General features: G+C 52.1%; 3 protein-coding genes across 4 annotated transcripts in view; 1 reads left to right on the plus strand and 2 right to left on the minus strand.

The window, feature by feature from the left end:
• The first annotated feature begins 6,021 nt into the window (after positions 1-6,021).
• LOC134299719 (uncharacterized) lies at positions 6,022-7,517 on the plus strand. The gene is made up of 2 exons (XM_062983462.1): positions 6,022-6,928; positions 7,012-7,517. The coding sequence occupies exon 1, from the start codon at positions 6,022-6,024 to the stop codon at positions 6,805-6,807; it is 786 nt and encodes a 261-aa protein (XP_062839532.1). The 3' UTR covers positions 6,808-6,928; positions 7,012-7,517.
• Positions 7,518-8,575: 1,058 nt separating this feature from the next.
• The window catches only part of prrt4 (proline rich transmembrane protein 4), a 65,399-nt gene continuing 54,561 nt past the window's right edge, over positions 8,576-19,413 (minus strand). For both annotated transcript variants that reach the window (XM_062983460.1, XM_062983461.1), the window contains exon 4: positions 8,576-10,682. In XM_062983460.1, the coding sequence (XP_062839530.1) occupies positions 8,875-10,682 (1,808 nt within the window). In that variant the 3' untranslated portion in view covers positions 8,576-8,874. The remainder of the gene's footprint in view (positions 10,683-19,413) is intronic.
• LOC100559423 (adenylate kinase 8) lies at positions 16,206-18,644 on the minus strand. The gene has a single exon (XM_003229420.2). It carries the CDS (start codon positions 18,017-18,019, stop codon positions 16,544-16,546), a length of 1,476 nt encoding a protein of 491 aa, XP_003229468.1. The 5' UTR covers positions 18,020-18,644; the 3' UTR covers positions 16,206-16,543.

A 19,413-nucleotide genomic window follows, 5' to 3' on the forward strand; every position in this document is an offset into this window, starting at 1 on the left:
GGGGGTTTCCACACACCGCTTCCCTTCCCTTTGGGTTCAGCAACACAGGACACAGTCGGGGTCTCTTTCGCTGCTACTCAACAGGGAATCCTTCTTCAAGCGGAAGACGGGGTCAGGGATGGGGGGCCAAGGGGCTTCTTCTGAGACGAGGGAGGCCGACCATCATTGCAACGGAGAAAAGGGAAAGGAGAGCCAGTTGGGGGGGGGCGCCGGGGGGGCGAGGGAGGGGCTCTCCGTGTTGTCAATGCTGTCCTTCAGGGCAGACCGGCACCCGGGGGTCTTTCAGCCGAGCTCAGATCATGGCCTTTTCTCTGGAGGGAGGGCTCAGGTGGGCTTTCCTTACTTGGCAGGGAGTTGGACTAGATGCCCTCTGGGGGTCCCTTCCGACCTGTAATACCATGGCCTTCTTTGCCAGCAGATCCCTCCTCATCAACCCACCCAAAAGCAGAACGCTACCTGCAAAACGTCAGTACAAAGCGTGTATGTGTGTGTGTGTGGGGGGGGGGGCTGCACCCCTCAATGGGCTTCATTGTCCCTTCTGATTCTGATGATCTTCTCTGCAATCTCTCACCATCCTTCAAAAAAAGCACAATGCAAAGTGGGGGCAGGGGCGGTTCAACCATGAGGCCATTTAGGCACTTGCCTGTGGCGCCATAATCCCAGGGGCGCAGTTGAGGCAGCCCACATGAGCACGCATGTGTGCATGCATGTGTGTGCACCCCCCACCTCCTCCTCCTTTGGGCCTTCAGCCTGGTCTGGGCCCGAGTTTGACCTGGGCCCGGCCGCATAGGCCCGCCATTCCCGCACCACCCCGGCTGCCAGCGCCAGCACCATTTTGTTCCGGTGAAAACTCTGCTGGCCCTGCAGCCGGGGTGGTGCAGGAATGGCAGGCCTTCCGTCTCCACGGCAACGGTGCGGAGCAGCATACCTAGGCGGCAACACGGGTCCACTCTTCCTCCCGCTGCCGCCGCCATCGCGGACCGCTGGAAACTAGGCAAGAGGTCTGTTGGAAACTAGGTAAGTGGGGTTTGTATATCTATGCAATGTAAAGGTTGGGAGAAAGAACTCAAAGAACTGTTGTCTGTCTGAGGCAAGTCTGGATGTTGCAGTTGGCCACCTTGATTAGCTTTGAATGGCCTTGCAGGCCTTTCTGCCTGGGGTGATCCTTTGTCGGGAGGTGTTAGCTGACCCTGTTATGGTTGAGCCTCATGGCTCTACTACTGGGAGACGTGGGCGTAAGACTCCTCGAGAGTCAGATACTCTCGAGGAGCGAGAAAGGAAGCGGCTGCGAGATATCTTTGCAGAACCATCTGACGAGGATTCTTTTGAGGGGTTTACTGAGAGAATGGAGGAAGAGATGGTTAGCTCGGAAGAGGATGACATGGAATGGACTCGTGTAAGGGAGGATTTGGGTGCCACTGGCAATGATAGTATGGAAGGCGATTGGGGACCTTCAGGATTAGACCCGTGGACAAGCTGGAGGGATGGGACGGGATCCACAGCTGGGGATGCTGTGGGGCGTAGTCAAAGGTGTTCCAGTTCTGATGAGGAAAGTGATGAGGAAACGCCCGGGCTAAGGAGAACAGCTGATAGCGATGAGGACTTGTAACTGGCATAAAATGGGGTTTGGGAGCAATAGCAAATTGCGTTGGGCAAGGTAATCTGGACGAACGCTTGGGATCTGTGTGGGAAGTTTTCCTGAAAACGGGTGTGATTCGTTTGCTGACTACGTAAGTTATCCTGGACATTGGGCTCAGACGGCGGGAGGAATTGTGTGGGGTTTTGTTGTGCAACCTCTGCTTAATCTTAATAGCTTTGACCTTCCGTCGTCTTCTTGACGGACGCCATCTGCTTACTCTGGACTTACGGACTGACTGACTACGGCCTCGGATTCTCCTACCTGTGTCTGTCGTTGGAACTGGTGAACTACAAACGTCTGCATCTGCCTTACGACCTTCGGAACGGATTGGGACTTCGCTGACTGCTTCTGCCCTCGTCTGCTGTGTTTGTATCGAGAAATTGCCTGCTGTGTGGAGGAGTAACCTCTAAGTTACTCAAACATAGCTCTTGGCAGCAGAGAAGCATCTGCTGCCAATTAGTTGCATTCCTTTGAACTTTTTGTTCACCAGCTTCTGTTTGTTTATTCCCAGGCTGAAGCAAGCTGTTTTGATTTAACCCGGATTAAACTCCGGTTTAATCCGGTTTATCTTTTGAACGTTTTTCTTGTCTCTTTTTACTTTTAAGGCCAGTGTTTGCCTAGCCCTTGTCTTTTACGGACATTTTTGGTTCTGTAACTCCAATAAACTTTGTTATCTTTTATCTTGTGGCGTTCTGTCTTTGACAGATTGCCCAACGTCCGTAAAAAAGTTTTTCTGTAGTAGTTAATTACGTCAAGAAGACGATGGAGTAGTTAAAGGCTCGTTTTGATCAATTACAGGCTGCTTTTTACGCTGCACAAGCAGCACAGCCAGCTAAAGGACATGTTATGACTCCCGAACGCTTTGATGGGTCTAGGAGCAAACTGCCAACTTTTTTGGCACAAATTGAACTTTATTTTTCCCAGCTTAGTGCACAAGCTTTCCCTACGGACACTAGCAAGGTGGCATTTATTTTGAGTTTGTTGACTGGTCCTGCAGGACAATGGGCCACTAATTTGATTTTGGGAAATGACCCAGTCAAGGACAATTTGAGTGATTTCAAAAAACTACTAACTGACACTTTTGGGGATCCCCTCCGTACGGAGAATGCTAGTTGGGCTCTGTATCGGTTGAAACAAGGAAAGGGGACTGTTTTGGATTATTTAAATAAGTTTAATTCGTACCGTCATCAGTTAGACTGGGGGTAAAATGCATTTATGCTTTTGTTTACTGCTGGTTTAAATGATTACCTCCAGGACGAATTGGCACGCTTGGAGCCGGCAGAAAATTGGGATGCCTTAATATCTAAAGTGTTGCGTTTGGACGCCAGGTTCGAGTCCCGTAAACAATCTAGAGCAATGTGTGCGCCACCTATGTTTGAATCTAAGGCACCTGTGGTAAAGGGGGACGAGCCTATGGAACTTGGGGTGTTTAAAAAACTGTCTATAACAGAAAAGAACCGTAGGAGACAACTGGGGTTGTGTTTGTATTGTGGAAATGCTGGGCATTTCGCCAGAAATTGTAATGTAAAACCTTCCCAGCTTTCGGGAAAAGGCCAGCCCTAGTGCGACGTGAGTCCAACGCATTAGGGCTTTTAAAGCAGTCAACTGAGGGGAAGAAACATGTCTTTGTACCCATTTCGTTATCTGTTGGGGGAAAAGAACTTGTTTCTACTTTGGCACTGCTGGACTCAGGGGCTACGGTCTCATATGTGGATATTGAATTTGCTAGGAAGCATGGCATTCCTGTAGTGCGCAAAGCATGCGACGTATGGGTGGAAGGTGCGGATGGGAGACTATTGGAGACTGGGGTGGTTAACCATGAGACCTCAGAAATAATGTGGGAAGTACAGGGAGTAACGGGAACGTTTGTTTGGGATATTACGAGCTTACCCAGATACGATGTGATCCTGGGAATGGATTGGCTAGCTTTAGTAAATCCACAAGTGGACTGGGTGACGCGTAAGATAACTTTTAGGAGGCAGGAATGTTTTACTCTAAACCCTACTCAGCCTGATATGGAGGGAGTGCCTGCTGAGTATGGGGAATTCTCAGACGTATTCTGTAAGAAGGAAGCGGATAAGTTACCGCCGCATAGACCATACGATTGCGCCATTACACTAGCGGAAGGTGCAAAATTGCCAGCAGGAAGGTTGTACGCCTTGACAGTGCCAGAAAGGCAAGCTTTAAGAGAGTTCCTCGATGAGAACTTAGCTAAGGGGTTTATTCGCCCATCTAGCTCTCCAACTGCTGCTCCTGTGTTCTTTGTTGCCAAAAAGACAGGGGACCTCAGGTTGGTTTGTGATTACCGGGTCCTTAACAAACACACCATTCGGGATAGGTACCCGCTACCTTTAATCTCGGAATTACTATCGAGGGTGCAAGGGGCTAAGGTCTTTACCAAGCTTGACCTGCGGGGGGCGTATAACTTGATTAGAATACGGGAAGGTGATGAATGGAAGACGGCATTTAACACGTGTTTCGGATGCCACGAGTTCCGTGTAATGCCTTTCGGACTTTGCAATGCGCCTGCGGTCTTCCAGAGGTTCATAAACGATGTATTTAGAGACTTAATTGACCAATTTGTGGTGATTTATTTGGATGATATCTTAATTTTTTCTAAGGATGAAAGGGAACATCGTCAGCATGTTAAGCAGGTACTACATCGTCTGCGGGCTAATGGGCTCTTCGCTAAGGCTTCTAAATGCGTCTTTCATGTGCCTGAAGTTGAGTTTCTAGGTCATGTAGTTTCAGGAAGGGAACTCAAAATGGATCCACATAAAGTTGACGCAGTCAACTCATGGCAAGAGCTCAAGACTAAGAAGGATGTTCAGAGGTTCTTAGGATTCGCTAATTACTACCGGGAGTTTATCCCAAACTTTGCCAAACTCACGGTACCTTTGACGCAGCTCCTGCGTAAGAAACAGCCATTTGTGTGGGGGCGGGAAGCTCACGATGCGTTTTTACAATTAAAGTCTAGCTTTCAGGCAGACAACATACTAATACATCCAGATGTGGACAAACCGTTCGTAGTAGAAGCAGACGCTTCTAGCTACGCGTTGGGGGCTGTATTGTCTCAAAGAGATTCATCAGGGACTTTGCGTCCCTGTGGATTTTACTCTCGGCAACTAACACCATTTGAGCAAAACTATACCATATGGGAGAAAGAATTATTGGCGATCAAGGTGGCGTTTGAGGTGTGGCGGCACTGGCTAGAGGGGGCGCGGCACCAAATCGTGGTCAGGTCTGACCACAAGAATTTGGAACATTTGCAAACGGCCAAGAAGTTAAACCAACGTCAAATCCGATGGGCTTTGTTTTTCTCCAGGTTTAATTTCAAAGTTCAATTCGTGGAAGGGAAGGCAAACTTGCGGGCCGATGCATTGTCCCGCAAGCCTGAGTTTAAGACTAATGAGCAGGTAGTGTGCCAGACCATTTTGCCTACTGCCTCTTTATGTGTTGTGGAAAATGAGATCGGGTTACATGATCAAATCATAGAGGCCCAGAAAGAAGATGTTTGGACTCAAGAGCAACTCATGCTGTTGTCAGCAGGGAATCGTACAATACTGCCTCACTTGCAAGATCAGAATGGAGTATTGGTACGCAGGGGACAGGTCTATGTACCGGTGGGGGCACTCAGGTTGGAGGTTATTAGAGCCCACCATGATGAACCCATGGCTGGGCATTTTGGCAGATTTAAGACCGTGCAGCTCATCACCAGGAACTACTGGTGGCCAAAGATGCGGCAAGACATTCTTCGCTTTTGTGATAGCTGCGCTGTTTGCCAGCAGAGTAAGACGCCTGTTGGGCGCCCTAGAGGGTTGTTGTCGTCTCTACCTGTTCCTGAGAGACCATGGCAAATTATTTCCATGGATTTCATTTCTGATTTGCCTAAGTCTGGGGGTTACACATGTATTTGGGTGGTGGTGGATTTATTTTCTAAACTGGCTCATTTTATTCCTTGTTCGACCATTCCGGCGGCCCCTGCATTGGCTTTATTGTTTACTAAACACATTTATCGTTTGCACGGAGCTCCTGAGGTGATTATTTCTGATAGGGCTCCACAATTTGTGTCACGCTTTTGGAGACACTTCCATGAGTGTTTAGGTACTAAATTGAACGTCTCCTCAGCGTTTCATCCACAAACAGATGGCCAATCGGAAAGGGTTAATGGGTTGTTGGAGCAATATTTACGTTGTTTTTGTTTAGATCAACCCACTGCTTGGGTGAAATGGCTACCGGTGGCTGAGTTCGCCTACAACAACGCTGTGCACACGTCTAGTCAGCATACTCCATTTGAACTGACTTATGGTTTTCATCCGCGGGGAGGTGTGGCGCCGTCAACCAATGTGGTTTCCTCTGACCCGGTGTACCGTTCCTCGGAAATGGCTGCGTTGCATGATGTTGCCCGTCGCTTACTATTGGAAGCCAAGGCAACGCAAAAGACTCAGGCCGACCGTCGTAGGCAGGCAGGGGAAGAGTTGGAAGAAGGGGATTTAGTGTGGTTATCTTCCAAGTACATTAAACAGGCTGGGGGAAAGTTTGCGCCACGGTATTTGGGACCCTTTCCTATTGTTAAAAAGATTTCTTCCGTAGCATTTCGTTTGCGTTTACCTTCTACTTTTAAAATCCATCCAGTTTTCCATCGTTCTCTGTTAAAGTTAGATACCTCCGGTCGTCGTGGTGCTGTAGCTGAGGACATCACTGCCGTCTCTCCGCCTTCGGAGGAGGAGGCCTTTGTGAGAGGGGATAGTGTTATGGTTGAGCCTCATGGCTCTACTACTGGGAGACGTGGGCGTAAGACTCCTCGAGAGTCAGATACTCTCGAGGAGCGAGAAAGGAAGCGGCTGCGAGATATCTTTGCAGAACCATCTGACGAGGATTCTTTTGAGGGGTTTACTGAGAGAATGGAGGAAGAGATGGTTAGCTCGGAAGAGGATGACATGGAATGGACTCGTGTAAGGGAGGATTTGGGTGCCACTGGCAATGATAGTATGGAAGGCGATTGGGGACCTTCAGGATTAGACCCGTGGACAAGCTGGAGGGATGGGACGGGATCCACAGCTGGGGATGCTGTGGGGCGTAGTCAAAGGTGTTCCAGTTCTGATGAGGAAAGTGATGAGGAAACGCCCGGGCTAAAGAGAACAGCTGATAGCAATGAGGACTTGTAACTGGCATAAAATGGGGTTTGGAAGCAATAGCAAATTGCGTTGGGCAAGGTAATCTGGACGAACGCTTGGGATCTGTGTGGGAAGTTTTCCTGAAGACGGGTGTGATTCGTTTGCTGACTACGTAAGTTATCCTGGACATTGGGCTCAGACGGCGGGAGGAATTGTGTGGGGTTTTGTTGTGCAACCTCTGCTTAATCTTAATAGCTTTGACCTTCCGTCGTCTTCTTGACGGACGCCATCTGCTTACTCTGGACTTACGGACTGACTGACTACGGCCTCGGATTCTCCTACCTGTGTCTGTCGTTGGAACTGGTGAACTACAAACGTCTGCATCTGCCTTACGACCTTCGGAACGGATTGGGACTTCGCTGACTGCTTCTGCCCTCGTCTGCTGTGTTTGTATCGGGAAATTGCCTGCTGTGTGGAGGAGTAACCTCTAAGTTACTCAAACATAGCTCTTGGCAGCAGAGAAGCATCTGCTGCCAATTAGTTGCATTCCTTTGAACTTTTTGTTCACCAGCTTCTGTTTGTTTATTCCCAGGCTGAAGCAAGCTGTTTTGATTTAACCCGGATTAAACTCCGGTTTAATCCGGTTTATCTTTTGAACGTTTTTCTTGTCTCTTTTTACTTTTAAGGCCAGTGTTTGCCTAGCCCTTGTCTTTTACGGGCATTTTTGGTTCTGTAACTCCAATAAACTTTGTTATCTTTTATCTTGTGGCGTTCTGTCTTTGACAGACCCTGATTATTTCATGTCTGGAATTCCCCTGTTTTTGAATGTTCTTTTTTTACTGTCCTGAAATTATTTATTTATTTATTTCCCATACTTGTGTCCTGCCCTTCTCACCCCGAAGAGGACTCAGGGTGGCCTCACAACCAGCAACAATTCGATGCCCGATTGGTTGGGGGCGGGGGTGCCAAAATTCTGTTCGCCTACACTTGAACATTTCCTTGGGCCGGCCCTGAGTGGGGGACCCCTCCTGCGCCCTTCAATGGCCCAGGGCTGGAGACTCAAGGAAGAGGAAGGCATTGCTCCATGGAGCCCAGAGAGAGCAGCTCCTCTCCTGCCTCAGAAGTCAGGGTTGGATGAGATGGACTAGATGGCCTTTGGTGCCCCTGACTCAATGGTCTTCTCTGCCAGCACACCCCTCACCAAAATGTAGCACCCCGCAGACCTGCAAAAAGGCCAACACAAAGTGTCCACCAGCACCCCTCCGTGGCCCAAGGCTAAGATTGCATGTGCACTGAAGGGGGTTGGGACAGACAGCCTGTGAAGTCCCTTCTGAGTCCACGATTTGATGGTCAGAACCCTACGTCCCTGCAAAAAATGTCCACACAAAATGGGGCTCCTTATGCCCCTTAATGGCCCAACGCTGGAGGCCCAAGGGGGGGCTAAGTATTGCCCCATGGAGCCTTAAGGTTGCACGAGATGGACTAGATGGTCCCTGGTGCCCCTTCTGTGCCCCTGATTCAATGGTCTTCTCTGCCAGCACATCCCTCACCAACACACCAAAAAGTAGAAGCTCATGGATCTGCACAAAGCTCAATGCCTCCATGGCCCAACGCTGAGATTGCACGTGCCTGGAAGGAGGTTGGACTAGATGGCCTTTGGTGTCTCTTCCAGTCCAGTGATTCTATGGTCTTCTCTGCAATCAGATGGCCCACCAAACTACCAAAAAAGCAGAACCCCATGTCCTTGCAGAAGGGTCGTTGCAAAGTTGGGGACATCTGCACTCCTCAAGGGTCCAGACCCAAGGGTGGGGGAGGGGGGTGTCTAAGCATTGTCCCATGGGGGCAAGTGACAGCAGCCCCAAGATGGCACGAGATGGACTAGATGGCCTTTGGTGCTCCTTCTGGGAGTTGGGTTGCACGGCCTTTGGTGTCCCTCTCGGCATGCCGATCTGATGGTCTTCTGCAAAATTGTCACTCAAGATGTCCATCCCCCGATGGTCCAGCACTGGAGACCCACAGGGGAGCGAGGCATTGTCGCCCCCCAACCCGGGAGTCAGGATTGCACATGCCTGGAAGAGGAGGATGCGGGAAACGGGGGTCCCCGGGGGTCTGCTGGGGCTACAAGTCGATGGTCTCGCTGCTGACGCTGAGGGTGTCGATCTGGCGGCAGACGGCCATGAACTCCTTCTGCAGGAGGGCCGTGTCCACCGCCGGCTGACCCTCAGCCACGGAGGCCAGGGACTGCTGGGAGACGGGGGTCAGCACCCAGAACTGCCGGCCGGGCGGAGGGGGGGACCGCGGGGGGCTCTCCCCGTTGGAGGGGCCGGGGCCTACGGGGGAGGAGGAGCAGGAGGGGTCTTCACCCTCGGCGGTGGAGCAGCGTTTGCAGGGAGACCCGGAGGTGCTGCTGGTGACGGAGGCGGTGCTGGCCCCCCTCCAGAGCCCCGGGGAGGACAGCGGGGTGTCCGGCACGCTGAGGGTCATGGAGGAGCCCCCCGCGGCCGCAGTGGCGGTGGAGGGCGCCAGCTCCAGGCAGGAGGACACCCGGGAGGGGCCGCTGCCCATGGAGGTCAAGCAGAGGGAGAAGGTGCTGGGGGCGTAGAGCGGGCCCCCCTCCGGGAAGTAGCCCTCCCCACACAGGGCTTCGTCGATGCTGCGCCGGAGGTCGATGGGCGACGGGGGGCGGAAGTCGGCTGTGGGGTCGAGGGTGGCGTCTGGAGCGGCTTCGGAGACACTGTAGAGCGGCAGGTAGTCCGACTCGCTGCGGGCGATGACGGTGTCGCAGATGACCAGCTTCTCATGTTGGGAGAGTGACCACTGGAAGTTGTTAGGCAGCAGCTGGGCCTTGGCCGCCTTCCCTCCGCCGTGGTCTGGAGAGCGGTCCCCGCAGCAGCAGCGGCAGCAGCGGCACCAAGGTTCGGAGGCCGAGCAGAAGAGCGGGCAAAGGCCCAAGCAGGCCAAGGGCAGCCCCATTCCGGCCTCGCAGAGCCGTCCGGCCAGCTGCAAAGCCCACCAAGGCCAGGGGCCAAAGAGCTCAGAGCTAAGGCCAAAGCCCAGCGCGTGCAGAATAGCGTAGGAGTGCAAGCCGGCGGTCAGCAGGCCGAAGAAGGCAGACGAAACGGCAGCTCTAGCCGCTCGCTTCCACCGCTGGACATCACCGAAGGGACACTGGGGACAAGAGGTGTCCTTGAGGTCGTAGCCCTGGGTCTTGTCCACTCTGGCCAGGCAGAGGAAGACCAGCACCGCGCAGGAGAGGACGGCAGCCAGGAGGGCAAAGAGGCCCCTCGACGCCAGGAGCAGGAAGGAGAACTGCTGGAGCAGGTCAGCGGCCAAAACGGCCCCCGTGGCCACCGAGAAGTGGAGCAGCAGCAGGGCGGCCAGCAGGCCTGGGTGCCGGAGACGGTCAGCGGCCCGAGCGGAGGAAGACTTGGCCTGGGAGCGACGAGAGAGTAGCAGGAGGGCCGTAGCCAGGGCAGAGGTCAAGCACGGCAGGGCCAAGTCATGAAGCAGCCGCACAGCGATGTCCGGCAGGAGCTCCAGCTGCCCGCAAGCCTCGCCGAAGAGGAGTAGGGCCCTGGCCGCCCCGGCAGCGGTCAGCAGCAAGTGGAGCAGAGCCAGGAGCTTGCAGGAGGCCGGGCAGCGGCAGGGCAGGGCCAGCAAGGCCAGCAGCGAGAGCAGGGCCATCAGGGCAAAGAGGGAGCCGGCCCCAAAGACATGGGCCTCCCAGGCCGGCCCCCACGCCGCCTGCGCCGAGTTCCAGTCCGAATGCAGCGGCACAAAGAGCGGGACCGAGGGCTGGAGCAGCCAGGAGGAGGAGGAGAGGGCCGGCAGCGGGGAGCCACAGTCCGCGGGGCGGTCACCTGGGAAGCAGCCGGGCAGTGCAGCCGCAAAGGACCCCTCGGACCCTGGAATACTGGACGCCAGCCCTGCAGAGAAGAAAGATGGGGACAGCGTTAATGGCAAAGGACAGAATTCAGTGGGGGGCAGCAGAGCCCAGGTCCGGAGCCAAGGCCTTTGGGGCAGACTGGCACCCGGACCTTGCACCAGGCCCATCTCTCTGGAGAGCCCAAAAGTGTGAACAATGTTGAAGGCTCTGAATGGTCAGAAAGGCTGCAGGCTAGCTGGGAAGCTGAAGTTAGTGATAAGGTGACTTTTCACAAAATTTAGAACATCAACAAAGTTCAGGTGGCTCGGGCAGCAAGTCAGAGGAGTCTTCCTTAGATATATTTATTTATTATTATTTATATTCCGCCCTTCTCACCCTGAAGGGGACTCAGGGTGGATCACATTGCACATATATAAGGTAAACATTCAATGTTATAACATAGAACAGAGACAGACGCAGACACGGGCTTGCCTCGAACTCATGAGCTCTTGGTCAAAGTGAATTGTTGCAGCTGGCTGCTAACCAGCCTGCGCCACAGCCCGGCCTTTGTGATATAGACACAAGGTTAAGGTTAAGAGTTCGTCCCAGGTGTTCTGTGAGAATAGCTAGTAAACGTGTGAGAACCCAAGGTCAGAGGAATGCTTTCTTAGCTTGTAATCATGGTTAAATAGGGAGGAACAGGGAAAGATTTCAGATGAAGCAACGTTGATTTTGGAAGCTTAATTCCTGCCTTGTTTCTGCTCATGGAAAAGGAATCTTGCTTTTGTTCATGCTTAGATTCTGTGTTTAGATTGTATTTTGGAGTTCACGCTACCTTCTTTTTTCAGGACTGATTTGCTATATTAGAGACTTTGAACTATTTTCTAAAGAGACTTTGAACTATATTCTGCAGATTGCCTTTGCAATTGGATTACTGCTTTCTTTACTGCTTTTTATTAAGATTTTGCTATCTTTTATCAATAAACTGAAAAAAACAAGTCTGCTGCGGTGGAGTGTGTGTTAAGAGCAAGGTGAACCAGCGCTGAGGTGCAACAGCTTTAGCCACTGTAATGGCAACCAAATACTTTGGAAAGTCCTGTTAAATGTTTGTGTTTTCAGTCTTGGTGAGTTGAAAGGAAAGCCGTTGCCACTCATCCCTCCAGCAAAACAGGCCTGCTTCTCTTATCTCCTCTTCTGGGCTGATAAGGAGACAACAGGCTCTGGCCAAGCCCCCTCCCAACCGGAGCAAGAAGCCGTCAGCCCCCTCCCAGGCCACCCAAGTGGACACCCCTCCGCCTTGGCTTAAGGCGACGGAATCCTGGGAGTTGTAGTTGCACTTTGAAGCAGCAGCACTCTTTTGTCAGAAGGCTCAAGACCCTGTGAAACTACAACTCCCATGATTCCACAGCCTTGATCCACGGCAGTTCTAGTAGTACCAAACTCCATGGATTCCACAATGTAGGTGCGCCTCAGGTTGCCCTGAGTTTGCAAGGCTTGAGCAGGTCTCTCGGAAGCCTCTCCTTCAGAGCATTTTGGGTGCGGGTGATCCCAAGAGCGGCTATTCCCCGTGCGCTAGATCTCCCTGCGTTCAGATTGGCTGCTTTTCCTTGAGCGTAAAGGCACAGTGCTTGCATCCGGGCCGGGCTGTGGCGCAGGCTGGTTAGTAGCCAGCTGCAATAAATCACTATGACCAAAAGGTCATGAGTTTGAGGCCAGCCGGTGGGGGAGTGAGCACCCGACCATTAAAATAAAAAATAGCCCTGCTCCTTGTTGACCTAAGCAACCCGAAAGATAACTGGAAATTTAGGTACTACTTATATGGAGAGGCTAATTTAACTAATTAACAACACCATAAAAATCATCCAGCAGTGTTTAGAATGAGGAAGTTGGCATCACAGTGGATGATGAAGCAGCAGCGCCCCCTGTGGCCAGAATCGAGCATACCCTCAGGAAACTGGAAGCTGGAGAAGGTTAAATTGCCTCTGTGTCTGTCTCTGTCTCTATGTTCATATGGCAATGAATGTTTGCCTTGTATGTGTACATTGTGATCTGCCCTGAGTCCCCTTCGGGGTGAGAAAGAAGGGCAGAATAGAAATACTGCAAATAAATAAATAAATCATCTTCTTTTTTTAAAAAACAAGGTCATTGCCACCATCATCATCATCACCATTATTCCTGGCTGAACTGACCATGATGAGCTCCTGGGGCACTCATTCCACCTCCAGGCTCTGAGGCTGGATGTACACTGCCTTCTATCCCAGGATCTGATCCCAGGTTATCTGCTTTGAACAGGATTATAGGAGTCTACACTTCCAGCCTGAGACACCCCATAAGTTGAAGGGGAAGGCATGCCTAGATGGCCCATGTGGTCTCTTCCAACTCCGTGAGATTCTATGAAGTGGCTGCGAAGTTGCCCCCACCCCTTTGAACCAGATCCCAAAGGCCATCACTGGTCCCAAAAGGGAGGGCACCTGGGGCTTCCTGGTGGGGTGGCCATCTGTTGGAAAAATGTCACCCTGCACTGCTTAAGTCTCTATGGTTAGATAGGAAGCCTAGAAAAGAGTTAGGGACACCTTCCCCAGTTCTATGGATGCTCTGATTAGGCTTTACTATTGTTTCCTCCCTCATGTCCTGGTTAGGTCAACCCACCCTTTTGATGCTTTAGAAATGTGATCTCTCCTAGGGCTTTGATGTAACTTCCCCAATTTGGCCTTTGGAATGTTTATGGCCCTAGAGAAGAAGCGGCCCACGAGGCTTGGTCGCCATTCCTTCTTCCTGCTTTGTTCCAGAGAGAGGACACATTTTGTCCCCTCTTCTAGTCAAGACGTAGCTATCTAGATCTTTTGTTATTTTGATCCGTCTATGTGAATTAGATCAGATTAGATTAGATTAGATCGTTAGCTCCAAACCTTTTCTATCCATCAATAAATGCTTTTAAACTTTGAAGTTAACTTTGCAGTCCTTTGCCGTCCTGAATACACAAAGGCTTTCAAGACTCACACCGCTTAAGTCTCACTGCTGCATTGGAAGAAATGCTTCCATTTACTCTACTATTTTAATGGGAATTTACCTCATAAAGGGGGTGATTAGAGCTTAGCGGCTCATCAATTCCCAACACCTTCCTCCTTCACTTCCTCCATCCACACTGAAAGCGTCAAACCTTTCCAATTCTGGTTCTGCTCAGGTTTTGCAAGCTCAAGGCAGCAGCCATGGCTTCCTGGACCAACCCAGCCTACGCTCTCTGTCTTTTCCTGCCTCCATTTCTACAGCATCGTTGCCCTTTTCCCACGAGTGATCATGTGGCCTCATTGCACGCCCAAAGGGGCCTCTGCTTAATTGGCTTTTGGGGCACATTCTCCCCCCTGAAACGACCCCTTAGTGCTCAAGAAATGCCCTTGCACCTCCCTCTCTAAGGGAAGCTTTGCTTTTCTTCTTAGTCTGCAGGGATTGGCATTCAAAGAAAACCTCCCCAGCACAAGGAGCCATGTCTTGTCTTCTGAACCCCTTTATGGTCCATGGAGACCGTTTTGGTGTTTGCACATCGCCAGAGCAACTAAGTCCCTTTCAGAAGGCCGGCCTTAAAGGGGAGAGGACAATGGGGTGCCCCACTTGGCGCTGTTTGCACAGACCCAGGGCCCCTTCGGAGCATTATGCACAAGGGGCTCAGAGGGAGGGAGCGAGCAAACACCCCTTTCGTCCCAGGAGGGAAAGGAGCAAGGCCGCTTGGTCAGTCCCTGGTCAACGGCCAAAAATGGCTTACGCTGCCCAAGGCCCCTTTCGGTCCCTCCAATGTGAGCCCTGCTTCTGGGTATATTTGGCCATTTCCAAAAACGGCACCAATTTCCCCCTATTGGCTCTAGTTTTTGAGATACAGAACATAGGCCTTCTATTAGGTGCCATCTGCTTGCTCGTAGAAAACTATGAAAACCCTGGGTTGCTGTGTTTTCTGGGCTGTAGGACCAATATGAACATTAGGAAGAACGTCCTCACTGTGAGAAGGGCTGTTCAGCAGTGGAACTCTCTGCCCCGGAGGGAGTGTGGTGGAGGCTCCTTCTTTGGAGGCTTTGAAGCAGAGGCTGGATGGCCATCTGTTGGGGGTGCTTTGAATGAGATTTTCCTGCTTCTTGCAGGGGGTTGGACTGGATGGCCTGTGAGGTCTCTTCCAACTCTATGATTCTACGTCCCAGCAGCATTCTCTCCTGGCATTTCGCCTGCATCTGTGGCAAACATCCTCAGAGGTTCTGTTGGCAGTGAAGCAAGTGGAGTGTATATATAAACACCTGTGGAAAAATGTCCAGGGTGGAGAAAGCACCCTTTGTCTGTGTAAAGCAAGTGTGAATGTTGCAGTTAGCAAGCTTGAATTAATATTTGAGTAGCCATGAAGCTGCAAAGTCAATCAGTGAGGGTATCTGCATAGAGGTAGCCTGGCTTCTGTTGCCTGCAGGCACCCTCTGTTTGGGAGGTGTTGACTGGCACTTGATTCTTTACTGTCTGGAATTCCCATTTCTATGTGGCGTTCTTTATTTGCCGTCTTGATTTTGAAGGGTTTTTTTAAATACTGGGAGCCAGATTTTGTTAATTTTCATGGCTTCCTCCTCTCCGTTGAAATAGCCCACATGGTTCTTGTGAATTTCAGTGGCTTTTCTGTGTAGTATAGAGTACACTACACTGCCAACAGAACCTCTGAAGATGCTATTAGCGAGGGGTTCAGGGAAACATGACGAAAGAATGCTGCTGGAACATGGCCATGCAGCCACAGCAACCCAGTGATTCCGGTCATGAAAGCCTTCGACAACAGATATGATAACCCTATCTAGAGCTAATGTGGCCATTTCCAATGCCGTTTCCTGAATCAGCCTCAAAGAACCCGAGGAACAGGCCCTAAAGCCAATACAAGACACCAAGAACATGGTTTTTTGTTGGGCTGTGTAACCATTCAGATCTTATCCTATATTCAGAATTGTTGGAAAAATGTCATCCTGTACTGCTTAAGTCTCTATGGTTAGATAGGAAGCCTAGAAAAGAGTTAGGGACACCTTTCCCCAGTCCTTTGCATGCTTTGATTAGGCTTTACTATTGTTTCCTCTTTCCTGTCCTGTTTAGGTCAACCCCACCCTTTGATGCATTAGAAATGTGATCTCTCCTAGGGCTTTGACGTAACTTCCCAGTTTGGCCTTTGGAATGTTAATGGCCCTAGAGAAGAAGCAACCCACGAGGTTTGGTCGCCATTCCATCTTCCTGCTTTGTTCCAGAGAGAGGACGCACTCTGTCCACTCTTATTTTTCAAGATGTAGCTATCTAGATCTTTGTAATTTTAATCCGTCTATGTGTATTAGAACAGATTAGATTAGAAAATTAGCTCCAAACCTTTTCTATCCATCAATGGATTTCTTTTTACCTCAATAAATGCTTTTAAACTTTAAAGCTAACTTTGCATTCCTTTGCCTTCCTGAAGACACAGAGGTCTTCCAAAACTCACACCGCATTTTACTCTGCTATTTTAATGGGAATTTACCTCATAAACGGGGTGATTTGAGCTTAGTGGCTCATCAATTCCCAACAAAACTGGGCACATATGCTAGTATACTATGACAATCTGCTTTCTTTGTTTTGTATTTTTTAAATTTTTATTTACTTTTGAATAAAAAACAGTATTAAAATACAGGAGAAAGGAGTTTGCCCTCCTTAGAAGCTTGCATCCGAAGCAGACCAACTGCCAAAAAGGCACCAGGCACGGCAACAACTGCTGGTGGTGAAATCTGCTTTCTTCGTTTTGTATTTTATTAACTTTTGAATCAAAATTAGTATGAAAATGAAGGGGAAAGGGGTTTGCCCTCCTTGGAAGCTTGCATCCGAAGCGGACTTGCTGCCCACAACGGGACACACAACATTGTCGAGGGCTGCCTCGGTGTGTCATTGTCGTCACAGGTGACTGGCGCCTCCGGCCAGGGAGCGCGTCCCGGGCCGGGTGACCGGCAGGGGCGTGACCAGGCAGCTCTCGAGGTGCTCAAAGACGGTGTAGGGGTCCTGGTCGGCGTTGACGAAGAGGGCCTCCTCGTAGAAGTCCTCCAGGTCGGCCACCTGCCGGCCGTAGGCGTCGGCCTTCTTCTCCACCCGCGGAGGGGCATCGTGGGGGTTGCGGCGCAGGCGCTGGAGGATCTCCTCGTTGGCCGGGGGTTTGAAGATGGTGTGGTAGCGCTCCCCGGAGATGGGGTCGGTGGCCCGCTGGCAGAGGCGCTGGGTGGTCACCTCGGTCGGCAGGTGCAGGAAGAAGACCCGGTTGGGCTCCAGGCCCGCGCGGCGCAGGAGCTCGGCCTGGTCCACGTCGCGGGGGAAGCCGTGCAGCACCCACCCGCGGGTGGCGCAGTCCAGCTGGGACAGGCGGTTCCCCAGCACCCGCAGCGCCACGGTGTCACCCACCGGGTACCCGCTCTCGAAGGAGGGCCTGATGAGCTCCCCCAGCGACGTCCGGCCCACCACTTCCTCGCGGAGCAGGTCCACGAAGGAGACGGGCACCAGGCCATACTTCTGGGCCAGGAGGGCCGCCTGCAGGCTCTTCCCGCTGCCCGGCGGGCCCAGGAGCAGCACCCGCGGCAAGAAGGGCGCCTCTGAGCGGAAGCGGCTCTGGACGAAGCTCAGGGCCTGGGCGAAGACGTCGGCGCAGGGCTGGTCGGCGCTGATGACCTTGTGGTTGTCCGGGTACGTCCGGAGGAGGCCCGGGATGTTGCGGTGGCTCTCCAGCAGGCGCTTGGCCGTGTCCTGGACCGAGGTGCCCTCGGGCTTGACCAGCCGCTTCTGCACGGTGAAGTCGATGGGCCAGTCGAAGGTGGTGTGGTAGACCTCCTGGGTGAGGGGGTCCACGCGCTTGCCCAGGTTGCGCTCCACCAGGACCATCTCAGGCGCCTCCAGGACCACCACGTGCCGGGGGGCCACGCCCAGCGCCTGCAGCAGCCGGGCCTGCGCCCGCGTCTCAGGGAAGCCGTCCAGCACCCAGCCCAGCTTGACGCAGTCCACGTCGGCCAGGCGCTCCTCCAGCAGCCCGGCCCACAGCTCGTCGGGGACGCTGCCCTGGAGCTGCTGCCGGGCGAGGGCCTCGCGGGACTGGCGCAGGAGCTTGTTCCTCAGGAGCTGCTGGGGGCTGAGGTACGTGGCGCTGAGGTGCTTGCACAGCCAGCGGGCGATGGTGGTCTTCCCTGCGGCCGGCGGGCCCAGCACCAGCACCGCCGGCACCTCGTCGTTGTCCTTCATCAGGTGCTCGATCATGAACTCGATGGGGTCCTTTGGCCGGTAGATGAGCAGGGCCTCCGTCATGTTCTGCATCATCTGGAAGACCTTGTGCTTCTCGGCGTAGACCCCCATCGCCGGGGGGATGCGGTGGGGCCGGCTCGTGGCGTCCATCGCGGCTCCAAGGCTCAAGGAGACGGGCTCTCAAACAGAGGCCGCGTTCCACGGTTGCCCCAGGGACGCTTTGTGATGTCACCGCTTGTGGAACTCGGGAATGTCCAGCAATGGCCTGGCAGGTGAGGTCCCCGACTGGTCCTTCCAAGGCTGCCTGCTCTGGAGACCCAACCCTGCCTGTTCAGTTTCCAGCTGAGAAGGAGGCCTCAGAGCACTCGCAGGCTGAACTCCAATGGGCTTTCCACCTTTTCAGCCTCCTGAGACGCCCTCTTCTTCCATAGAATCAAAAATTCCTAGCGTTGGAAGGGGCCCATAAAGGCCATCCATCCAACCCCCTTCTTCCAGGAAGGAAGACACAATCAAAACACTCCCAACAGATGGCCAGAAGGAGATTCCACCACGCTCTGAATCCTAGGGTTGGAAGAGACTCCAAAGGCCATCCAGTCCAACCCTGAGTCCCTTCGGGTGAGAAGGGTGGGATATAAATGTTGGAAATAAATAAATATTTCTGCCTGGCAGGAAGACACAATCAAAGCTCTCCCGGCAGATGGCCATCCAGGCTCTGCTTAAAAACCTCCAGAGAAGGAGACTTCAGTGCCTTCTACACTGCCATATAAAATCCAGATTATCTGCTTTGAACTGGAATATATGGCAGGATAGACTCATATAATCCAGTTCAAAGCAATTAACGTGGATTATCTGCTTTGATAAACAGGATTATATGGCAGCATAGAAGGAGAACCCATTAGACTCCCAGGCAGCATATTGCATTGTCAAACAGCTCTTAGGCCTCATCACTGTCATATAAAATCCAGATTATCTGCTTTAAACTGGGTTATATGGTAGTGTGGACTCAAATAATCCAGTTCTAAAATAATCTGGATTATCTGCTTTGATAATCTGGAATATATGAAAGTGTAGATCCAGACTTACTCTCAGGCGATTCTTCCTGATGTTTAAGTGGGGCCATTGGAAGGGACTCCCCAAGGCCATCCAGCCCAACCCTATTTCTGCCGGGAAGGAAGACACAACCAAAGCTCTCCCGGCAGATGGCCATCCAGGCTCTGCTTGGAAACCTTTCCGATGCTTCAACATGGCCACCGCATTTCCTCTCGAGTGCCAACCCCTCCCCGCTATTGTTTTGTGTCCTGGATCCAGTGGGTCATACACACCCGCCCCTCACCCCACAAGAGGAAGCCCATAATTAGGCCCAGAGGAAAATCCCATTGATTCTGTGGGTCTGGCTCCAGCAGGAACTAATCAATGGGACACTGGCTTGTTCTTTTGTGTGAGGCCACACTGACCACGTCCTTGATTTGGTGGTGTGCATGTATGTATATGAATCAGGGTCCCCCCCCCCCCCCCAGGAGAAAACAGGATAAGAAGCGGTAAAA

This window comes from Anolis carolinensis, chromosome 5, assembly GCF_035594765.1.
Source record: "Anolis carolinensis isolate JA03-04 chromosome 5, rAnoCar3.1.pri, whole genome shotgun sequence".
Taxonomy (NCBI): domain Eukaryota; kingdom Metazoa; phylum Chordata; class Lepidosauria; order Squamata; family Dactyloidae; genus Anolis; species Anolis carolinensis.

Coding starts and splice junctions, on each gene's coding strand:
- LOC134299719 (XM_062983462.1), top strand. CDS start 6,022: ATGGCTGCGTTGCATGATGTTGCCCGTCGCTTACTATTGGAAGCCAAG.
- LOC100559423 (XM_003229420.2), bottom strand. CDS start 18,019: ATGGACGCCACGAGCCGGCCCCACCGCATCCCCCCGGCGATGGGGGTC.